Here is a 21,767-nt window from a genome sequence, read left to right on the forward strand (position 1 = left end):
CTGGAGTGGGTTGCCATTTCCTTCTCTGATGTGTGAAAGTGAAAAGTGAAAGTGAAGTCACTTAGTCATGTCTGACTCCCAGCGACCCCATGGACTGCAGCCTACCAGGCTCCTCCATCCATGGGATTTTCCAGGCAAGAGTATGACAATGGTCTAAATTAGTGAATGTCTTTCAGCACCGAAGGGCAAGGAGAACCCTTGTGGATTAAGCAAATAGCTTTCAGATCACTTGAGACACAGTTGAAATAGTTCAGGACAACAAAGATTCTGTGATTTGGGGAAAAGAGAACTACTAGACCTGGAATCAGGAGACTTCTATGCCAATATACCACCAGGCTACCTGAAGCAAGTAAATCCCCTATTCCTTGCCTTGGATTCCTCATTAATGTCATGGCATGATTTCTAGATCCTTTTGGCTGTCATTGTTTGTGTAGAGGCATTATTAATAAATTTCAATTAAAATGACCTCCCTAGGACATCCATGGTGTATTGGGAGAATGAAAATGTTGCTAGAAACCACATTCCCACTTGTAGAAAGTGAAGATGAAATGGACCTGATTTCAAGTCGCAGAGTGAAATGAAATGCAATGGGATGAGAAGGAGACTGCTGAGCATATGCCGAGGGAAGTGAGGGCACTTCGGTCCTTCAAGTTCCGGGAACTGTTTATAAACTGAGTTATCACTTGGGTAAATGACTTGGATATTTGGGATATCTGAGGTGAAGAAAGTCAAGGGGCAGTTGCTTTTCTGCTAGGACAGTAGAGAAGAAAATCAGCAAGAATTTCCGCACACATCATCTTATTTCTCAAAACAAGGAGGTGTCATTATCTCCATTTCATAGATGAGGAAACTAAGACTCAAAGAACCTAGGCAACTTATCCCAGGTTACAAACTAGTAAGTGGCAGAATAGGACCCAAATCCAGGTCCATTCAACTCCAATCCCAGTGTTCCCTCTGTCTCCCCAGATGGATGCTATTATACCCAGTTGTCTGAGTAAAAAAAAAAAAAAAAGTCCTATAAAGAAACTGAGGGGTGCATATCTCCCTTTTTCATCCTGTAGCATAAAGAACTGGAGAAGGCGATGGCACCCCACTCCAGTCCTCTTGCCTGGAAAATCCCATGGATGGAGGAGCCTGGTGGGCTGCAGTCCATGGGTTCACAAAGAGTCAGACACGACTGAGCGACTTCACTTTCACTTTTCACCTTCATGCATTGGAGAAGGAAATGGCAACCCACTCCAGTGTTCTTGCCTGGAGAATCCCAGGGATGAGGAGCCTGGTGGGCTGCAGTCTATGGGGTCTCACAGAGTCGGACATGACTGAAGCAACTTAGCAGCAGCAGCAGCAGCAGCAGCATAAAGAACATAGGCATGCTTTTGAATTGAGAGTGATGGCTAGCAGGTCAAAGCCAAGAACAAAGTAGAAACTTGAAAAATATTTGTTGAGTTAAGTGAATACTGAGTTCAGAGTTAACCTTTTTTGCAGGTTACAAGAAAAATCTGAGATTCAGAGAGGCCAAGTGTCTTGCCTTAGGTCAAGAGACCTAGAAAAGTTCTCTCTTTTTCCAGAGAGAGCTGAGAAAGGAACCAAAGATGTCTAGACTTCCAGACTCAAGATATGCCTACCATATCACCATAACTCCTAAGGCCAATAGAATTTTTCTTACACATTTAATTAAATACAGTATACTTTAGGAGGAAATGAATGCTAACCTCCAATCAAGAATATTTACTTGCCTAATGGGTTAATAAGAAAATGACTCTGCTGTTTCAGAAGCTAATAGATGGTATGGTTAGTATAATTTTCAGTTTTGATGTGGACTATGAGTCATCTTTGTTTTATCTTAGCATTTTTTCCTCAGGTGTGGTATGTACTGACCATAATTACTGGAAATAGGAGGCCTGTCACTCACTCAGGAAGTAATTGACAGACTTGCAGTGAGTGGATGACTGTTTTCATGAGTGTGTTTGGTCATTTAAGTCAAAAACTGGGTCCTTGGGGGATTTTGCTAGTCAGGTGGTTGACTGCACTTTCACTGCGGGGGATGCGGGTTCGACCCCTGGTTGGGGAACTAAGATTCCACGTGCCACTAGCCAAAAAAGGAGGGGGGCAGTTCTCCAGAGTTTCTCCAATGAGCCACTTCATCTGCATCCCCAAGATCACATCACAAAGGACCCCCAGAACTCAATCTCTAGGATGAAACTCTCTTGTCCAACACACACTTCTGAGCATCTTCAGAAGACCTGCACCTGGATGTGTCATAGACACCTCAAATTCAGCAGAGTCTACCTGTCCAAGGGTACCTAACTGTGGAATTAAGATATAGGCACTTCCCTGTATGTAAATTGTATGCCACAGAGAAATAAAAATAAAGAAGCACGTTTAAAATGGAGTTCATCTTTCCCCATTCCCCAAACTCTCCTCCTGAGGTATTCCTTGACTTGGGTCAGGATGTGCCTTAGTTCCATAAGCCTCCACACCCAGTAAGTCACCAAGACATATTGATTCCATCTACTACAGAGAACAAGGCTTCCCTTGTGGCTCAGCTGGTAAAGAATCTGCCCACAATGCAGGAGACCTGGGTTCGATCCCTGGGTTGGGAAGATCCCCTGGAGAAGGAAAAGGCTGCCCACTCCAGTATTCTGGCCTGGAGAATTCCATGGACAGTATAGTCCATGGGGTCGCAAAGAGTTGGGCACAACTGAGCGACTTTCACTTCACTTCACTTCACTATAGTTCTCTATACTCTTTCCCCTCCTCTCCATTTTCTCTTGTCAATTCCCATCATCATATTCACCTGAATGACCCTGACCCCCTACTTTGGGCCAGACAGACACTATGCTAGCCCTTATGTCTATAATGACAAGCCACATGCATATCGTGTCTTGAAGGAGTTTGCATTTTAGAACTCCATGTGGGAATCACAACCACAGAAACACAGATAACACAGAAGGAGCATTTCATCTTACAAAGGAGTAGGGGTCAGAGTGAGCAGTGCAGTTCCAGGGCTTCAGGGATGGGTCTGGAAAGCTCAGAGAGGAGTTGACCTCTTAGGAGAAAACTGAGAGATGAATAGGCATCCAGCAAGTGGACAAAGAGAAGTGCTGCCAATGAGAAGAGCTCTAGCAAGAACAGCTGGAGGGAACATTTAAGCCTTTCAGGTTGGCTAAAGAAGTGGGGACATTGAGAATTTATTACAAAGGAGAGGAAAGTGATAGGAGATGGAGCCCAACAGGTGGGCAGGAACCAGATCATTGGAAAGCTTTGTCAATTACATTTAAGAGTTTGAACTTTATTCTATGGAAAGAGGGTGGTCAGTAAAGACTTTTAAGCAATGGACTAAACAGCCTTCTCTCTAGAAAGATCAATTTAGATATAATGATCTCTTATGTGAACATCTCAGTATTTTTCTTGATGCCCATTTCTCTCATCTCCATAGACCACTTCCAAAGTGATCTTCCTAAAAATAAGACCATGTCCCTTCCCTAATTAAAAAGCAAAACAAAATAAACTAAAAACTCTACCATAGCTTCCTATAGCAGATGGCAGCAATTCCCAAACTCTAAGGAAAATTATCCCTGCAGATGTTGATGTTCTGGGGAAAAAACACAATTCCCTTGGAAATAAGTTTCATTCACTTTTATACAATAATTAAACAGTTGTCCTTTTCATTGTAGGGCTTCTCAGAGGCTTTAATTTTCAAGTGTCAATTGTGAATCTTTCTAAAAGGGATTCAGAATTCAGATTCCCAAATCTATTAAGCAGGTGATCTCTTCAGTCTTGGAGCTCTATTGGCATCTCCATGGACTGGTGTTCTGTGAAATTCTGGCCTCTACATAAAGTCTAAATTTATTTAGATGAGCCAGGCCATCAATGATGTAAAAAATTTCATAGCTGTCTGCCATACTGACACCCCTGAATCCTCTGCCCCAGCCACATTGGTCTTTTCAGTGTCCTTTCCTTCCTATGCTTAGGGATTTCTTGGTCATCCTTTATGCTGTTGTTCAGCCCCTGAGTCACATCTGGCTCTTTGCAATCCCCTAAACCACAACATGCCAGACTCCTCTGTCCTCCACAATCTGGAGTTTGCTCAAATTCATGTTGATTGAGTCAGTGATGCTAATCTAACCATCTCATCCTCTGCTGCTCCCTTCTCCTTTGGCCTTCAATCTTTCCTAGCATCAAGGTCTTTTCCAATGAGTCAGATCTTTGCATGAGATGGCCAAAGTATTGAAGCTTCAACTTCAGCATCAATCCTTCCAATGAATATTCAGGGTTGATTTCCTTTAGGACTGACTGGTTTGATCTCCTTGTAGTCCAAGGGATTCTCAAGGGTCTTCTCCAGCAATGCAATTTGTAAACATCAATTCTTCAGCGCTCAGTCTTCTTTAGGGTCCAACTCTCACATCCATACATGACTACTGGAAAAACTATAACTTTGATTATACAGACCTTTGTCAACAAAGTGATGTCTCTGCTTTTTTAATATGTTGTCAAGGTTTGTCAGAGCTTTCCTTGCAAGGAGTAAGTGTCTTTTAATTTCATGGCTGCAGTCACCATCCACAGTGATTTTGGAACCTAAGAAAAGAAAATCTGTCACTGGTTCCACTTTTTCCCCTTCTATTTACCATGAAGTGATGGGACCAGATGCCATGATCTTAGTTTTTTTTAACTTGAATTTCAAGCCAGCTTTTTCGCTCTTGTCATTCACCTTAATCAAGAGGCTCTTTAGCTCCTCTTCACTTTCTGCCATTAGAGTGGTATTATCTGCACGTCTGAGGTTGTTGGTATTTCTCCCGGAAATCTTAATTCTAGCTTGTGATTCATCCAGCCCAGCATTTCACACGATGTACTCAATATAGAAGTTAAATAAGCAGGTGAAAACATTCAGCCTTGATGTTACTTCTTTCCCAATTTTGAACCAGTCTGTTGTTCCGTGCCCGACTAGTTCTGACTGTTGCTTCTTGACCTGCATACAGGTTTCTCAGGAGACAGGTAAAGTAATCTGGTACTCCCATCTCTTAAGAATTTTCCACAGTTTGTTGTGATCCACACAGTCAAAGGCTTTAGCATAGTCAATGAAGCAGATGGTTTTCTGGAACTTCCCTTGCTTTCTCTATGATACAATGAATGTTGGCAATTTGATCTCTGGTTCCTCTGCCTTTTCTAAACCCAGTTTGTACATCTGGAAGTTCTTGGTTTGCATGCTGCTGAAGCCTAGCTTGAAGGATTTTGACCATAACCTTGCTAGCATGTAAAATGAATGCAATTGGATGGCAGTTTGAACATTCTTTGGCATTGCCCTTCTTTAGGATTGCAATGAAAAACTGACCTTTTCCAGTTCTGTGGCCACTGCTGAGTTTTGCAAATTTGCCAACACATTGAGTGCAACACTTAAACAGCATTATCTTTTAGGATTTGAAATAGCTCAGATAGAATTCTGTCACCTCCACTAGCTTTGTTCATAGTAATGCTTCCTAAGGTCAGGCTCTAGGTGAGTGACCATACTATCATAGTTATCCAGGTCATTAAGATATTTTTTGCATAGTTCTTTTATGTATTCCTGCCACCTTATTCTCTTCTGCTTCTGTTAGGTCCTTGACATTTCTGTCCTTTATTGTGCGCATCCTTGCATGAAATGTTCCCTTGATGTCTCCAGTTTTCTTGAAGAGATCTCTAGTCTTTCCCATTCTATTTTCCTCTATTTCTTTGCATTGTTCATTTAACAAGGCCATCTTATCTCTCCTTGCCATTCGCTGGAACTCTGCATCCAGTTGGATATATCTTTCCCTTTCTCCCTTGCTTTTTGCTTTTCTTCTTTACTCAGTTATTTGTAAAGCCTCTTTAGACAACCATTTTTCCTTCTTGCATTTCTTTTTCTTTGGAATGGTTTTGGTTACTGCCTCCTGTACAATGTTACAAACTTGCATCCATAGTTCTTCCAGCACTCTATCAGATCTAATCCCTTGAATCTATTTGTCACTTTCACTGTATAATCATAAGGGATTTGATTTAGGTCATACCTAAATAGTCTAGTGGTTTCCCCTACTTTCTTCAACTTAAGCCTGAATTTTGCAATAAGGAGTTCATGATCTGGGCCACAGTCAGCTCCTGGTCTTGTTTTTGCTGACTGTATAGAGCTTCTCCATCTTCAGTTGCAAAGAACATAATATGATTTTGGTATGACCATCTGGTGATGTCCATGTGTAGAATGGTCTCTCAGATTGTTGGGAAAGGGTATTTGCTATGACCAGCATGTTTTCTCAATAAAACTTTCCATTTTGTATGCCAAGGACAAACTTGCTTGTTATTCTGGGTATCTCTTGACTTCCTATTTTTGCATTCCTGTCCTCTATGGTGAAAAGGACATCTTTTGTCAGTGTTAGTTCTAGAAGGTGTTGTGTGTCTTTGTGTGTGTGTGTGTGTTAGTCATCCAGTTGTGTCTGACTCTTTGTGACCCCATGGACTGTAGCTCATCAGGCTCCTCTGTCCACAGAATTCTCCAGGCAAGAATACTGGAATGAGTACCCATTCTCTTCTCCAGGAGATCTTCTCAACCCAGGGTTTGAACCCAGGTCTCTCGCATTGCAGGCAGATTCTTCACCATCTGAGCCATTAGCGACGTCCTGTAGGTCTTTGTAGAACCAGTCTTCTTTGGCATCGATGGCTTGGGTGTAGACTTGGATTACTGTGATGCTGAATGATTTGCCTTGGAAGCAAGCCAAGATCATTTTGTCATTTTTGAGGTTGCACCAAGTACTGCATTTCGGACTCTTTTGTTAACTATGAGGGCTACTCCATTTCTTCCAAGGGATTCTTGCCCACAGTAGTAGATATAATGGTCATCTGAATTAAATTCACCCATTCCCTTCCATTTTAGTTTACTGATTCCTAAGATGTCAGTGTTCTTGCCATCTCCTGGGTGACCGTATCGAACTTACCTTGATTCATGGACCCAGCGTTCTTGGATCTGATGCAGTATTGTTTTTTATAGCACTGGAGTTTACTTTTACCAGCAGACACATCCACAGCTGAGAGTTGTTTCCACTTTGACCCAGATACTTCATTCTTTCTGGAGCTATTAGTAATTGCCCCCTGCTCATACTCAGTGACGTACTGGACACCTTCCATTCTGGGGGGCTCCTCTTTCAGCTTCATATCTTTTTGCCTTTTCATACTTTTCATGGGGTTCTCACAGCAAGAATACTCGAGTGTGTTGCCATTTCCTCTTCCAGTGGACCACGATTTGTCAGAACTCTTCGCTATGACCCATCCATCTTGGGTGGCCCTGCATGGCATGGCTCATAGCTTCATTGAGTTACACAAGCCCCTTCGCCATGACAAGGCTGTGATCCATGAAGGGGGTCCTCCTTTAAATCGCAGCTAAGTCTCAACTCCACTGTGAAAAGGGGGTGTATGAGAAAAGTTTGCTAAGATATAGGTGGATCTGAGTAAAGGTTAGTGTCCATAAAACCACAGTATGTTCTTTATGAGAATAGTTTGGATGAATAATTCTATAAATTGTGAATCTATGAAAAGTGCTAAACTACATTTTACAAAGAATGTTGAGTTATTTGTTATGGATGAAGAGACTCTGGTCTTTAGACACAGTGCATTGTCCCGTGTTTAAACAGACTCCAGTTTTTCCCAGCCTCTGCTCCTGACTACATGAAGAATATAGGCACCATGACAAGATGGACGAGTGACAAAGAGTGCTGGAAAGATTTTTTTAAGTGAATTTCTGGGAATGAGTAGGGGTAGCCTGGCTCCTGACCAAGGGGTGTTGTTGGAATGAAGGAAATCAAGCCTGGAAGGGAGAAACTGGAGGTCAGAAAAGATCTTGAGAATGACTCCTCATGAAGAACATCCACAGGGAAGACCCAGAATCAAATCACTGGATAAAAATTCTTTCTATTTCGAGGAGGGAAGACAGGAGAAAAACAAGCAAAGGGAAATCGTGGCTTTGCTCAGGAAAGGATGTTCCAGAGACTGGAGAGAGGTTCTGTGTGCTTGGGAGAGAAAAGGAAGGGAGGTGGACAGAGAAGACGTCAAACTATATCCGTCATTTTATACTTTGCCGCTCGGACCCAGCTCTGCTTTCACTGGACAGGACCCTACAACCAACTTCCAACTTTGGGATGGAGATCAAGGGGTGGGAGTTAGGGGACAGTGTGGAAAAAGAAAGAACAGAGGGAAGAGAATAAAGAGAAGAAATGAGAGGAGAAGGAGGAGGGGAATGAAGGATTCTCCCAACCCCAAGCCCACAATCTTACTCAGAACTAAAACGAAGAAACGGAGTTCTTATTTGGGAGGAGGAACAAGAGAAGCCCCATCCTTGTCTCCATCCTTGCCCTCTTCTTCCCATCTCCCAGCCTTCAGCAGGTTGTTGAGGAATCAACAAAGGGGTGGAGCAGAGCTGAGTGAAATCTGGTGAAAGTTACAAACCAGAGCAGCCTTGAGGCAATCTCCCAAGATGGAAGCTTGCAGCTGGAGGGAGTGAGTATGACGAGCAAAGTATTTATTAGCTGAGTATTAGCAGTATGCTGGCTCGGGATTAGCTGGAAGAAGGAACTTCCTTCCCTTCCAGAGCCTACCCCATCTCTCCAGCTGCTCCAGAGGAGCAAACCGCTGCTTTTCCACGTGCCTTATGGTCACAAATTCTTGCAGCACACCTGCAAGCTCTTCACCACTTACTTGAGAAAAGTCCTGGCTTTTTATGATGGAAAATGATGCCATGAGTCTTTAAAAGTGGTACTGAGGGCTCTGAGAAGGTTATACATTCCAAATTTCCAACAGGAAAAAAGCAGGAAGCAAGACGGGCTAGCTCTCCCCACTCTGGCTAGATTCTGAGCTGAAAGGATCCTCTGGACTAACTGTGGTTTTACTGAAAAATGCCAATTATGATTTCAATAGTGCCTTTGCACATAAAAACGCTGCCTTTGCTGCAGTGTTACTGGCCCACAGCTCTGCTTTTCAGAAAGACTGGGAGGATGCTCTGTGGAAATGCCAAGCTTGGAGTGGACACTTCTGTGGGGTCTCTTTCAACGTGGAACTAGAAGGAAACGAGACAAAGTAAGACAACAGAAAAATGTAAGGCTACAGGATCACTGTAAAGAGCTAATTTATTTGCAAATACCACAGCTTGGTTTAAATGATGGGTACTTTCTTGGTAAAAATTGTTAAGAGCAGAGAATGAAGACTGTAAGAGCGATCTGTGCTCCTCTTTACCACAGGGGGTTCAACCCGGTGCAGCGCTCTGTGACAACCTAGTGGGTGGGGTGGGGTGGGGCAGGAGGGAGGCTCACAGGGGCGGGGATATACGTGTAGTTATGACTGATTTGCGTTGTTGTACAGCAGAAACCAACACAACATTATAAAGCACTTATCCTCCAATGAAAAATAAACTTAAAAAAGAAAGGGGCAATCCAAAACAGGGTAAGTTATAAATGGTTTGTACATTAAAGCTCAGAACTCAAGGCATGTGTTTGAAAGTATAGTAGCTATCTTGTGATAGAAGCCAGTTCTGCGACATCAAATGTATTCTCAGTAGAGAGTAAGAGAGCAAGAATTAGAAAGAAGGCTCAGTTGAAACCAAAACAACCCTCCCCAAACAAAAATTACTTTAAAATGACATTCAGCAATCCAGTGACTCTCTGGTGGTCTTAAATCAGATTAATAAATTACCAACTTAAATCTTGATAGATATCATAAGGATCTTAATATTTGCATCTATGCACAATTTACACCTACATTCACCTTACATTATTGCTCAAGAATATTTCAAATTCCTGGGAAAAAAAAGGACTGCTAGTCACCCCCTGTCAACATGTCTTTCCCTCTTTGAGAGGACACCAACAACAAAATAATAGATCATTCCTGTGTTGACACCTGTTTTCTCACCCCAACGATCAATTTCACTGATGGAAGCTGGCAAAAGCTCCTCACCAGGAATCATTAGCAAATCAAAGATTCTAACTAGATGCTGTCATTCCCCCACCCAGGGCCAAAAAAAAGAACAAAACACTACCAAAGTAATAAATCTTGTCTCAGTGCACTCCCTTTTGTCCTGAAGCTTCTTGGTTATTTTTTTTTTTTTCTTACAAAACTTCTTTTAGTTATTTATGTCAGGGATTGTAATGAAGCTATCAGTGATCTGTTAAGTAAGGGCACTAAGAAATTTGAGAACAAAAACATCAACAAGAAGGAACAATCTGTATATCTGTGACAGGTGATGGGTATTGGCCAATTTCAAAACAATGAAGAGCTTTACTAAAAGTCTGCTTTTTTTTCCCCTTGAGATGAAAACATTGCATTTCAAAGTGCATACCCATAGTATGTACCTCATATCCTAGAGAGAGAAAAAATCCAGCCTCAGTATCCTAGAGAGAGAAAAATTTCAGCTAACATTGATTTTGTGTTTCCTTTCAGTGTATTTCGTAACTCCTAAGCAGAGGCTTTTGAACTGTGGTATTGGAGAAGACCCTTGAGAGTCCCTTGGACTGCAAGGAGATCCAACCAGTCCATCCCAAAGGAGATCAGTCCTGGGTGTTCATTGGAAGGACTGATGCTGAGGCTGAAACTCCAATACTTTGGCCACCTCATGCAAAGAGTTGACTCATTGGTAAAAGACCCTGATGCTGGGAGGGATTGAGGGCAGGAGAAGGGGACGACTGAGGATGAGATGGCTGGATGGCATCACCGACTCGATGGACATGAGTTTGGGTAAACTCCGGGAGTTGGTGATGGACAGGGAGGCCTGGTGTGCTGTGATTCATGGGGTCGCAAATAGTCGGACACAACTGAGTGACTGAACTGAAGCAGAGGCATCTTAGTCTAAATTTTAAACACGTGCCTGAGGATGTTCATAAGAATTTTTGTTGTATGAAACAGGTATGTCTTAATAATTATGAAAATCTAATCCAAATCATTTTGTTCACACTGCTAAACTGCATCCACCACGATGTATTTCAGTTAGTTTTGTCTTGGAGGCTGCATCAATCCTTAGATATTCATAAATTTCTTATCGGGACCTCTATCTATCTTATTCATCTCTCTGAATCCAGAAACTGGCCCAACCCAAGCGGACTGGGTGAATGCTTAACCAAACTGTGTTCTCCTCTTACAATGAAGACTTTTTACAAACAAGATTTCAAGTGTTGAGAGGGGGAAAAAGAACAGTTGCTCTTCGGTCATGTCATCTCTTTCTGGGGGACCCTCAGACCACCCTCTTGGGTTACGCAGATGAAGAGTTTGTACATATTACAGTAAACAATCAGTACACAAAAATACACTGAAACCACCAAATAAACGAAGTAATCAGACCAGCTGAAAAATTTTCACCATCTGGGAAAATAACACCCCAAGCACCAAGACAGTTACCTAAGAAAATTTCTAAGTACGTTACTCAGGACTGAGAGGCAACAGGTAGGTGGATTCCATGCCAATTAGAAAGTGTTATGATTGGCAAACCGCTGTAAAACTCTAAAACTGCAGTTTAATGGAAACACTGGCTATCATCCCCAAAGTACATTTCAAGGAATCACAGAACTTTAGAATTAAAGGCAGCTGAATGGAAGTTTTCATCCATAGTGAACCCAGAAGATCAGGTGGTAACACAAGAACTTTTGCAGGTATCCCAATTCTTAATCTGGCATTTCTTCCACCACATAACCCTTCATTCTTCTGACAGAGCAGGGTTCATGTGCCAAGCTACCAGCCCAGCTGAGATGGGGTAGAGCTGATGGGGTGGAGGGTGGGGGGAACAGGCATGGAATGCCCTGATACCTCAAGGTCCAAGGGAACAGCTAGCCCCTGCAAACTCGAGCAGGGGGGCACAGTGCTGAGATTTGAAGAGCAGACTTAACTCCTGGTCTTGTGAAAACAGTAACACCCAACTATTCTCAAAGGGTGGCCGAAACCAACAGCTTTTTGGGTTCTGGGAGCCTCTGAAACTGTTTCCCAAATGTTTGGGGTTTAGCCCTACAGTACATACACGCTTTGCCCCAAGGCATCTTTCCCTTAATTTTTAGGCCCCAGTGTATTTTAAGGTAAATTGATCCCACATGCTTCTGATTCATTTACACTAAACTCATCAGGCTATGTTTGGAAAGAGCAATCTGAAGGCCAAGAAGCTCTTTGAGACTGCTTTCATGTGCCTTTTTTCTTAGAAACAGGAAGCCACATCTTGACATGAACAAATAGAATGCAAGCCCTTGAGACTCAGATCTGGTTCCAAAGGTGGCCCCTCTGAAACCCAAGGGTCCTCAAATCATCAAGACAAGGCTGCCCCTCCTACTTTTTCAGAAGTTAAAGGAAACCTTACCCTCGTGGTATTATGAGCCTGAATCAGTCCATTCGGAGTGGCTTGGCGCAGAGCTCACATAAGCCTTTGGCATTCTAACTCCACACCCATTCCTGACACCTAGGACTCCAACATGCAAGGGGAGCCCCAGGCCCAGGGCCACCTCCTCTCTCTGCTCTGCGGAGCTGGGCCTGCAACCTGGCAAGTCGATAGGAAATTGCTCTTTTTATCTGAGCTGCAAAACTGGGCCGTTCAGTTGTTGATTGGTTGCTGGCGTTACTGTTAACATCACTTGAACCTGACAGAAGGGGCACAGTGGGAAATGGTTCGGAAAGGGTTCCTTTTAAGGAGGAAGGAATTAACATATCCCCTCCAGCTGCTGACCAGAACCAGGAAATGTTTGACTTTGCTTCCTCTCCTTTTAGTATATAAGAAGCCTGAGGTCTAAGTCAGGCAAGATGGGTTTTGGGATACCTGTCAAAAGTCTCGGCCTGCAGACTTTTGAACAAAGCCGTCGTTCTTTGCCCCAACAATTGGTCTCTCAATTTACTGACCTGTAGTGAGGCCAGCAGTGTGAGCTTGGACTCGGTAACAAGTTTGACCTCTGGGATGGGACACAAAGGCAGCTGTCCCAGTCCGTTCTCCCATCTGTGACCTGCTCTGTTGACTCCCTTTAATCCTGCCTGGGGTTCCAAGACTGAAAGGAATCCAGGTCAGTGACTAGGAAAAAGACAACAAACTGTACAAGTAACTGAAAAGATGTTGAAGATAAAGTGGCCAGAGCTTCATCCCATTTGTCTCCCTCTCTTTATACAATGCACTCTCAACTCCACCTACTCATGAAGTTTTTAAAATTCTTAGGCCCTACCTAAGAACAAGTAAATCAGAATCTCTGGGGGGTAAGGCCCAGGAAGTCAAGTTTTTGTCTTGAAAACCCCACTGGTTATCCTACTACGCCGTCAGGGGTGAGGGCCACCGATTTAAAGCAACTTGAATAATTTCCTGTTCTGGAAAAGTACCTGGAAATAATCCACATCACAGAGGGTTTGATCATTGTCTTCTAATGAAATGGACTAGGATTTGGGGTTGATGCTCTCCTCTCCCTCACTCCCATTTTGTTTTTAATGATGATCATGCTCTCTGGAGAGCTTTTCAAGCCAGTACCCAATAAACTAAAGAGAACTAGAACCAACCCCAAAGGCTGAATCATCTCTCATGTCAAAATGAACCAAACACAAGATCTCTTCAAATATTTAATCAGTTTGGAGACCTCTGCCTTCCAACCCAGTTGGGTAAAAATTCAAAAGAAAGCATGATGAAGGGGTCTTCAAAGAAAACACTGGACTAAAATGGAGAGGAAGCTGGGTTTGGGAAGACAGAATATAACATGTGCCTTATGACCTTTTGAAGGCATTCTACCATGGATTAAAAATACTAATCATCATCAAAATGAACAAGAAAGGATTAAACAGTTATACAAATTTAAGGACAACTAAAACTTCTCTTATGGCTGAAAATACCAGACATGGCTTTGAAATAGACTCTTTGAAAACCTTTAGATCATTCTGTGGTTTCTTTCTATAGCCTTCTGTACATGCAAGAAGCAAGCTAGCTACACCTAGCATCCCCGGGAGCTTTGGGGGGCCTTGGCAAAGAAACAATCAGCGAGAGATAGAGAGAAGGCCTGGAGGAAGTGAGAGGAAGTGGTTCACAGTTTTTGAACGTGGACTCAGACCCCGCAAACCTAATCTATTTTCTTTGAAAACTATGGAAATAAACTGAAGGCCTTGAAAAACACCGTCGATCTCAGGTCAGTGTGCCAATGATAATGCTTTTCGATAACTGTGTCGTAGAAACTGGGGAAGTATGTCCTTCAAAGTGATGGGTCTGTAATAATAGAGGCGTGGTTGGGACTCATGCTGACTCCTCAGGAGACGTTCAGCCGAAAAGGCCTCCCATCTGTCTCACTCTCGAGCTCTCTCTGGTTTCTCCGCTTCTCTGTCCCTTGGTGCAGTTGGAGGCAGTGTCAGAGGCTGCGGCCCGGCGCTCAGAACGGGTACTGGGACACATATATCCGCAGTCGAATCACAGAGCTGCCTCTGAAGTTGATGACGGTGTTGACCGTGATCATTTCCAAGTCCAGTTGTATGTCCCGGGGCCCTTTGATGGGGCGAGTCATCACCAGGGTGGCACTGATGGGGCCCGTTTGCTGTGGATGGAACCGGGTATACTAGTTAGAGAAGGTCGGACTGGCTGAAGGAGCCAAGGGTAAGCTTGACTCTGGAAGCTGTCAAACAGCAGCAAATGGTACAGGTGAGCCTGTTTGCAGGAACAGAAATAGAGATGCAGAGGGTGGACACAGAGCGGGGAAGGGAGCTTGGGAGAAGTACTGATATATATATAGTATCATGTGTAGAATAGATAGCGAGAGGCTACTGTATAGCACAGAGAGCTCAGCTCGGTGCTCTGTGATGAACACCAAGGGTGCTCATGACGGTGGTGGGAGGGAGGCTTGAGAGGGAGGGGATATATGTATGCATAAAGCTGAATCAGGTTGTACAGCAGAAACTAACACATAGTAAAGCAATTATACGCCAATAATAAAATTTTTAGAAAAAGAAAACATAATGGTAGAAAGAGTGAGGAAAGCCTTCAGGTGACATGGCCTCTGGGACAGTCACCAAAGCCAAAGGTCACCTCCTCAGAGGAGCTTCTCTGCTCTTCCCATATTAATTCAGGTCCCTGTGACCCTCTGCCAGTGCAGACCCCCTACTTTACCAAGGAAGAAGAGTGTTCATTATCATGCATCATCATCCATGCTATTTACCAGGTCCATGTCTGATGTCTAGGTCCATGCTATACTGGGGATGGGTTTTCCACCACTGAGCCCTCCAGAACCCAGAATAATGCCTGGCACGTGGTAAATGTTCAGTGACTGTGTCTTGAATGAAAGAACAAACAGTTTCCCGAACTATGTGACTCCAGGCTGTCACTTCACCTCTCTGGACCTCCTCTCTAAAAGGAGAGTTTGTACCTCTCTAAAAGGAGAGATCAGTAGTTGCCAAGTAAACAGCTCCATAGCACCTGGGACACTTTTTAAGCTGACAATTTCAGGGGCCCATTCCAAGATTTTCTGCTGTAGTGGATTTTTTTTGATGCTGCCTGGGGAAGTGTGACTTGTTTACCAGCCTCCAGGTGGTTCCGAGTGCAGCCTCTGCTGGAGCTTCTGGCTGTACACACCACACCCCCTGCCCTGCAGCTTCATCACTCTGTGAATCTATCTCTGTTGTCCTGATAACTTCATGTGAGCTTTTTTCCTCCACTGAATCTTTTCCTAAAGTTTTGAAGGTGGTGAGGAGAGAAGACTGACATAAATGAGCTTCTGCTATGTGTGAGCACTCTTCTGGCCACTTTTAAGTACATATTCTGATTTAATCACTATAAAAGCTCTGAAAGGCCTGGCTACTCAAAGTGTGGTCCTTGGACTAGCAGTATCAGCATCACCAAGGCACTTATGACCTCAGCACCCGCCTAAGGCATACTAAGCCAGAATCTGTGTCTTAATACAATCTGCAGGTGATCCATGGGCACATCAACAATTAAGGGGTGCTCATCTAAAAGCACAGGACCCAGTCTAGGGACCCTAGCTGTCATGCTAACGGTATGTCTCGTTATCCCCTTGTTTTGTTGTTCCTTGTGAACTGAGTCTCCGTAAGTTAAGTCACTGCTTAGGGTCACTAGACCACTTACAGGGACATGGGGTTGCATTCCAATGCTTTTAACCACAAACTCGAGGCCTTTTTCACTGTACAACAATCATCAGAAAAGAATGATATGTGTTTTATTTCTCCCTAGCACTGCCCTAAAGGACAAATACTCAGAGGGCCAGTGCAATGGCCAGAGAGTAGGTCCCTGGAAAGGAAATAGCACAAGGGAACAGGACATGCTGGACAATCCCTTCCTACACGTTGCAGAGCCCAGCTCTATGTCCAGAAACAAAGCAACAAGCTCTGCAAAATCAAGAAACTTGGCTTGTTTAAAGCCACACCAGACATTTTAATCTGTCTCCATGAAGGGAGAGCTCCCCATAAAGTTCTGGACATCCCCAAGAGCTGCCACAGGTATGACAAGGGCAGGGCAGGCAGACAGGTGCCACCCAGGTAGTGGGACCTCCCCTGTCCTCTGGGCTATCAGCAGCCTGACACCACACAACTTCCTCTTGGCATCAGCTCCCTCTGTTCCCATCAGCATCTGTGCAATTGGCACCCTCTCATACAGAGGATCGTTCCGACTTCCTTGTCAACTCTTGCAAAACCTTGGAGCCCTGGGCTAGGACTTCAGAGGGTACAGCCATACAGGGAAGTGCCCAGGGCATTTACAGATCTAAATCTCTCACCAGCTTTCACTGTTTGCACAAACAAAGGCCAGGGGTTGAGGACCCTGAGCTGTGGGCAGGCTTGGGCAAGCTGCAGAGAGTTGCAGAGCCAGGGACAGGGAGTGGGACAGCTGGAAACTTCCCAGTTGTTCCTTTGGACTGTCCTTGTAAATGTCTCCAGAGTGTGAGAGCATCACTGCCTCTTCTATTTGGAAGTAGTCTTAGAGGTCAACCAGTCTGATCCCCAGCAGAGTCAGATCTGCAGTAGCCTGAGAAAGGCCCGCCCACAAGCAAACGGAGGACTCAAGTGCCTGCCAAGTTTGCTGAGGACAGATATCACCACTCCTCACTAGGCTTTTAGGGCAGACCCAGGGCATTCATGAAATGGGCCCCCTTGAGAGGCTCTGGTCATTAGTGGACTTGGTGATCACTTGGTACAAAATGATGATGGTGATGGTGGTCATGGTTGATACTCAGCATTTGGCTAAGACTTGGGCTTCCCCGGTGGCTCAGATGGTAAAGACCCTGCCTGCAATGTGGGAGACTCAGGTTTGATCTCTGGGTCAGGAAGATTCCTTGGAGAGGGGAAGGGCTACCCACGTCAGCATTCTTGCCTGGAGAATCCCCTGGACAGAGGAGCCTGGTGAGCTACAGTCCATGGGATCGCAAAGAGTCAGACATGACTGAGTGACTGACACTTTCCCTTTCTTTTGCATACATCTCCTTTTTAATCTTTATAACCCTACAAAGTAAGTAGGTTAAGTACATTAGCACATGGTACTAGAGCATCTGACTCCAAAAATCAAGCTTCTAGCCATTAAACTCAGATAAGTTCTCAGTATCTCTCCATTTCCAGACCATCCCAGGCACTTAGTCTACTTGAGAATCACTCCTTTGAACTGTAATGTTTGCCTGGTTGTTTTTCCCTCCCCTCATAATGTGGATTCCTTAGGGCAGAAGCCAAGTGTTCCTAAACTCTCAGAGCTGCTTATGTAGTGGAGCTGAATTAACATCAGTGACAGAAAGTGGAGCGAGTCGCGATGCCAGTGAAGGACCCGCAGGGGAGTAGCTTGCAAACAGCCCACCTGACCGTGTGTCTTCTTGGGCCTACCCCCACACAGGCTCAGGTTTGTCCTGAGTCAACCAGCAAGGTGGCATTGTCTGACGCAGGGCAAGCAGCCAGGCCACAGCAAGTCAGCTTCCCCTGGTCCCGTCACCTGATCTCCACGCCCTTTGGCACAGATTGTGCCCCGTGACCATGCTCCTTCTTCCTGTCCTAACTGTCCCTAAGTCGCCTGGCCAAAGCCAGTCACCAGTTGTCTGTCCAGGTCTCAGTGGGAGACAGAGTGCCAACGGGGGCTCATGAAAGGGATGTGTGTGTACGTGTGTGTGTGTACGTGTGTGTGTGCATGTGTGGATGTACCTGTGCACATGAGCAACTGTGTGAGTGTGTGTACATGTGTATGAACAGGCATGTGTGCATGTGTGTGTACATTTGTGGGTATGTATGTGTGTGGCTTGCCTGCTGTGTGAAATGAAGCTCTTCTTAGGAGACTGTAACACCATCAGTGACGCTCAGGGTGGCAGAGCCTGAATAGCCATCAACACCCACCCCCGACAAGATGCTGCAGTTCCTTGGGCATCTCCAGCATCTCCAGCCTTGCCAGGGCCCAGCAGCCCACAACCTCCTAACAACAGTAGCAGCAGCCACAGAAATGACTCTACCAATACAATCATAATCAGTGCTTATTGGACACTTTCTATTGTGATTAGACGTTAAAGGAGAGTTATTTGTTATCTCAATTTTGGCTGAGACCCCAAAGCTAGACAAGTACTCCGCATCCTAAAGAGAAATGTGAGAGTATGTATAGATACTAGTGGCACACTGTCTGGGTTCTAATCCTGCACTGGGATTCCTAAGCTGTAAGATCTGGGGCAAGCTCCTTCACCTCTCGGTGTCTCAGTGCTCTCTGTAAAGTCAGGGAGAGCAAGCAAGCTCTAGCAGCGGTCCCCAACCTTCTGGGTACCAGGGACCGGTTTTGTGGAAGACCAGAAGGTGGGGGAGGGTTTCAGGATGATTCAAGTGCATTACATTTATTGTGCACTTTATTTCTACTCTTAGCACATCAGCTCCACCTCAGATCAGGCAGTAGATCCCGGAGGCTGGGGACCCCTGCCCTAGAGAACAGGGCTGTGATGAAGATGAGAGCAGTGATATATGGAAAATACTTGGCGTATGTCCCGCACCATACAGGATCAGCTGCCACCGCTCTTTGTGTAGTTGCTCCTGCTGTTGTCATTCAGGACTTGAAGGCCATGGCCCAGCGCCAGATCTGTTTCTCTCTGGCACCTCCAGCCTGTGTAAGTGTATCAGACACACTTACCAGCCCCCAAATCAAGCTTTCAATGTGGCTCCTCTGAAGTTAAGGGTGCAGAGAGTGCACTGGACTCTCCCGGAGAAGAGAGCCCAGAGAGGCTGTGCACCACGCAGGGGGCAGGGGGCTGTGGGGAAGCTGGCTGTTGGTGTCCTGAAGGCCCAGTGCAAGGTCTGCCTGCCAGGGTGAGGCAACACCCACACATGCAAACTTTCTGAGAGAGCGGTTTGGGGTGGCAAGCAGCCAACCAGAGGCCCTTGCCCACACCTGGGAATGGTCAGTGCAAAGTCCTCAGGGAAGTCTTCAAAGAACCGACAAAGCATCCCATGAAAGCAAGAGCATTTGGGTCCCAGAAGAGAGCACCAGGTCCTGCCTACAATGGCAACAAGGGAGTAAGACCCTAGCCCCCCTCACCGCCTCCCTTCCACCATCTGTACCCCCAAAACCCCAGAGGAGGAGCAAGGTCAGCACCATCAGTGAGGAAAGGGGAAGAGGAAGGCAGGAAAGAGGCCAAGCTGGCGGGGAGGGCGGGGGGAGGCGGGGACTTTACACTGAGAGACTCGGTGGTTGGCTTCTACCTAAAGCAGCTGGGACTTCTGATATGGGGGAGAGAGACAATTCAATAGTAACTGAGAGCATCTGTGAATACGATGGGCTCCGGATGAGAGCTCGCCCAGGTGTGTGCAGGTTCAAGATAGCCAGAGGAGAAATAGAAAGCCATTGAAAGTTTCATCCTGCTTGTTTGATAAAAAAAAAAAACAGCTGCTCTGTACTCACAGGCACTGGGTTAAGCAGATGATCTCATCCAATCCCAGAGAAGATACTATCATTATCCCCTCTATACAGATAAGGATGGCTTCCCAGGTGGCACTAGGGGTACAGGACCTGCCTGCCAATGCAGGAGACATAAGACGTGTGTTCGATCCCTGGGTTGGGAAGATCCCCTGGAGAAGGAAATGGCAACCCACTCCAGTATTCTTGCGTGGAGAATCCCACGGTCAGAGGAGCCTGGCAGACTACAGACCATAGGGTTGCAAAGAGTCGGACACGACTGAAGTGACTTAGCATGCACAGATGAGGAAACTGAGGCTCAGAGACGTTAGAGTGTGTGTCCAAGGCCATAGGGTTGGTGAGTTGTAGAAGGAAATGAGGTGGGTCGGCCTGGCTCCACTGCCCACAACTGCATGGCCTCCTGAGGCGGGCACTGCTGCTTTGCACAGCGTGGGGAGGGAAACCCTACCTCCTCCTGCAGGGAGGCTGCCTGGCCTCACAGAGCCCCTACACCGGGCCTGTCTTCTCTTCCCAAGAGCAGCCTTTAGGACCTTTCCAACCAGGATCCAGCTTCCCATCCCTAAGTTACTTCAGCCATTCCCAGGGCAGGTCTATGTGCCCTCATCCCCTTTGTGTCATGGCAAAAGGTCAGTTTTCATTCCAATTCCAAAGAAAGGCAATGCCAAAGAATGCTCAAACTACTGCACAATTGCACTCATCTCACATGCTAGTAAAGTAATGCTCAAAATTCTCCAAGCCAGGCTTCAGCAATACGTGAACCGTGAACTCCCTGATGTTCAAGCTGGTTTTAGAAAAGGCAGCGGAACCAGAGATCAAATTGCCAACATCCGCTGGATCATGGAAAAAGCAAGAGAGTTCCAGAAAAACATCTATTTCTGCTTTGTTGACTATGCCAAAGCCTTTGACTGTGTGGATCACAATAAACTGTGGAAAATTCTGAGAGAGATGGGAATACCAGACCACCTGGCCTGCCTCTTGAGAAATCTGTATGCAGGTCAGGAGGCAACAGTTAGAACTGGACATGGAGCAACAGACTGGTTCCAAATTGGAAAAGGAGTACATCAAGGCTGTATATTGTCACCCTGCTTATTTAACTTCTATGCAGAGTACATCATGAGAAACGCTGGGCTGGAGGAAACACAAGCTGGAATCAAGATCGCCGGGAGAAATATCAATCACCTCAGATATGCAGATGACACCACCCTTATGGCAGAAAGTGAAGAGGAACTAAAAAGCCTCTTGATGAAAGTGAAAGAGGAGAGTGAAAAAGTTGGCTTAAAGCTCAACATTCAGAAAACGAAGATCATGGCATCTGGTCCCATCACTTCATGGAAAATAGATGGGGAAACAGTGGAAACAGTGTCAGACTTTATTTTTTTGGGCTCCAAGGTCACTGCAGATGGTGACTGCAGCCATGAAATTAAAAGACGCTTACTCCTTGGAAGAAAAGTTATGACCAACCTAGATAGTATATTCAAAAGCAGAGACATTACTTTGCCGACTAAGGTCTGTCTAGTCAAGGCTATGGTTTTTTCAGTGGTCATGTATGGATGTGAGAGTTGGACTGTGAAGAAGGCTGAGCACCAAAGAATTGCTGCTTTTGAACTGTGGCGTTGGAGAAGACTCTTGAGAGTCCCTTGGACTACAAGGAGATCCAACCAGTCCATTCTGAAGGAGATCAGCCCTGGGATTTTTTTGGAAGGAATGATGCTAAAGCTGAAGCTCCAGTACTTTGGCCACCTCATGCGAAGAGTTGACTCATTGGAAAAAACTCTGATGCTGGGAGGGATTGGGGGCAGGAGGAGAAGGGGACGACAGAGGATGAGATGGCTGGATGGCATCATGGACTCAATGGACGTGAGTCTGAGTGAACTCCGGGAGTTGGTGATGGACAGGGAGGCCTGGCATGCTGCGATTCATGGCG

General features: G+C 45.2%; 1 protein-coding gene across 3 annotated transcripts in view; it reads right to left on the reverse strand.

The window, feature by feature from the left end:
* Window positions 1-13,541: 13,541 nt before the first annotated feature.
* Window positions 13,542-21,767, reverse strand: part of FBLN5 (fibulin 5) — an 88,245-nt gene continuing 80,019 nt past the window's right edge. For all 3 annotated transcript variants that reach the window (XM_069559606.1, XM_069559605.1, XM_069559604.1), the window contains one exon: window positions 13,542-14,510. In XM_069559606.1, coding sequence (XP_069415707.1) covers window positions 14,349-14,510 — 162 coding nt within the window. In that variant the 3' untranslated portion in view covers window positions 13,542-14,348. The remainder of the gene's footprint in view (window positions 14,511-21,767) is intronic.

The sequence above is a fragment of the Ovis canadensis genome, chromosome 18, assembly GCF_042477335.2.
Source record: "Ovis canadensis isolate MfBH-ARS-UI-01 breed Bighorn chromosome 18, ARS-UI_OviCan_v2, whole genome shotgun sequence".
In the NCBI taxonomy this organism is placed as follows: Eukaryota; Metazoa; Chordata; class Mammalia; order Artiodactyla; family Bovidae; genus Ovis; species Ovis canadensis.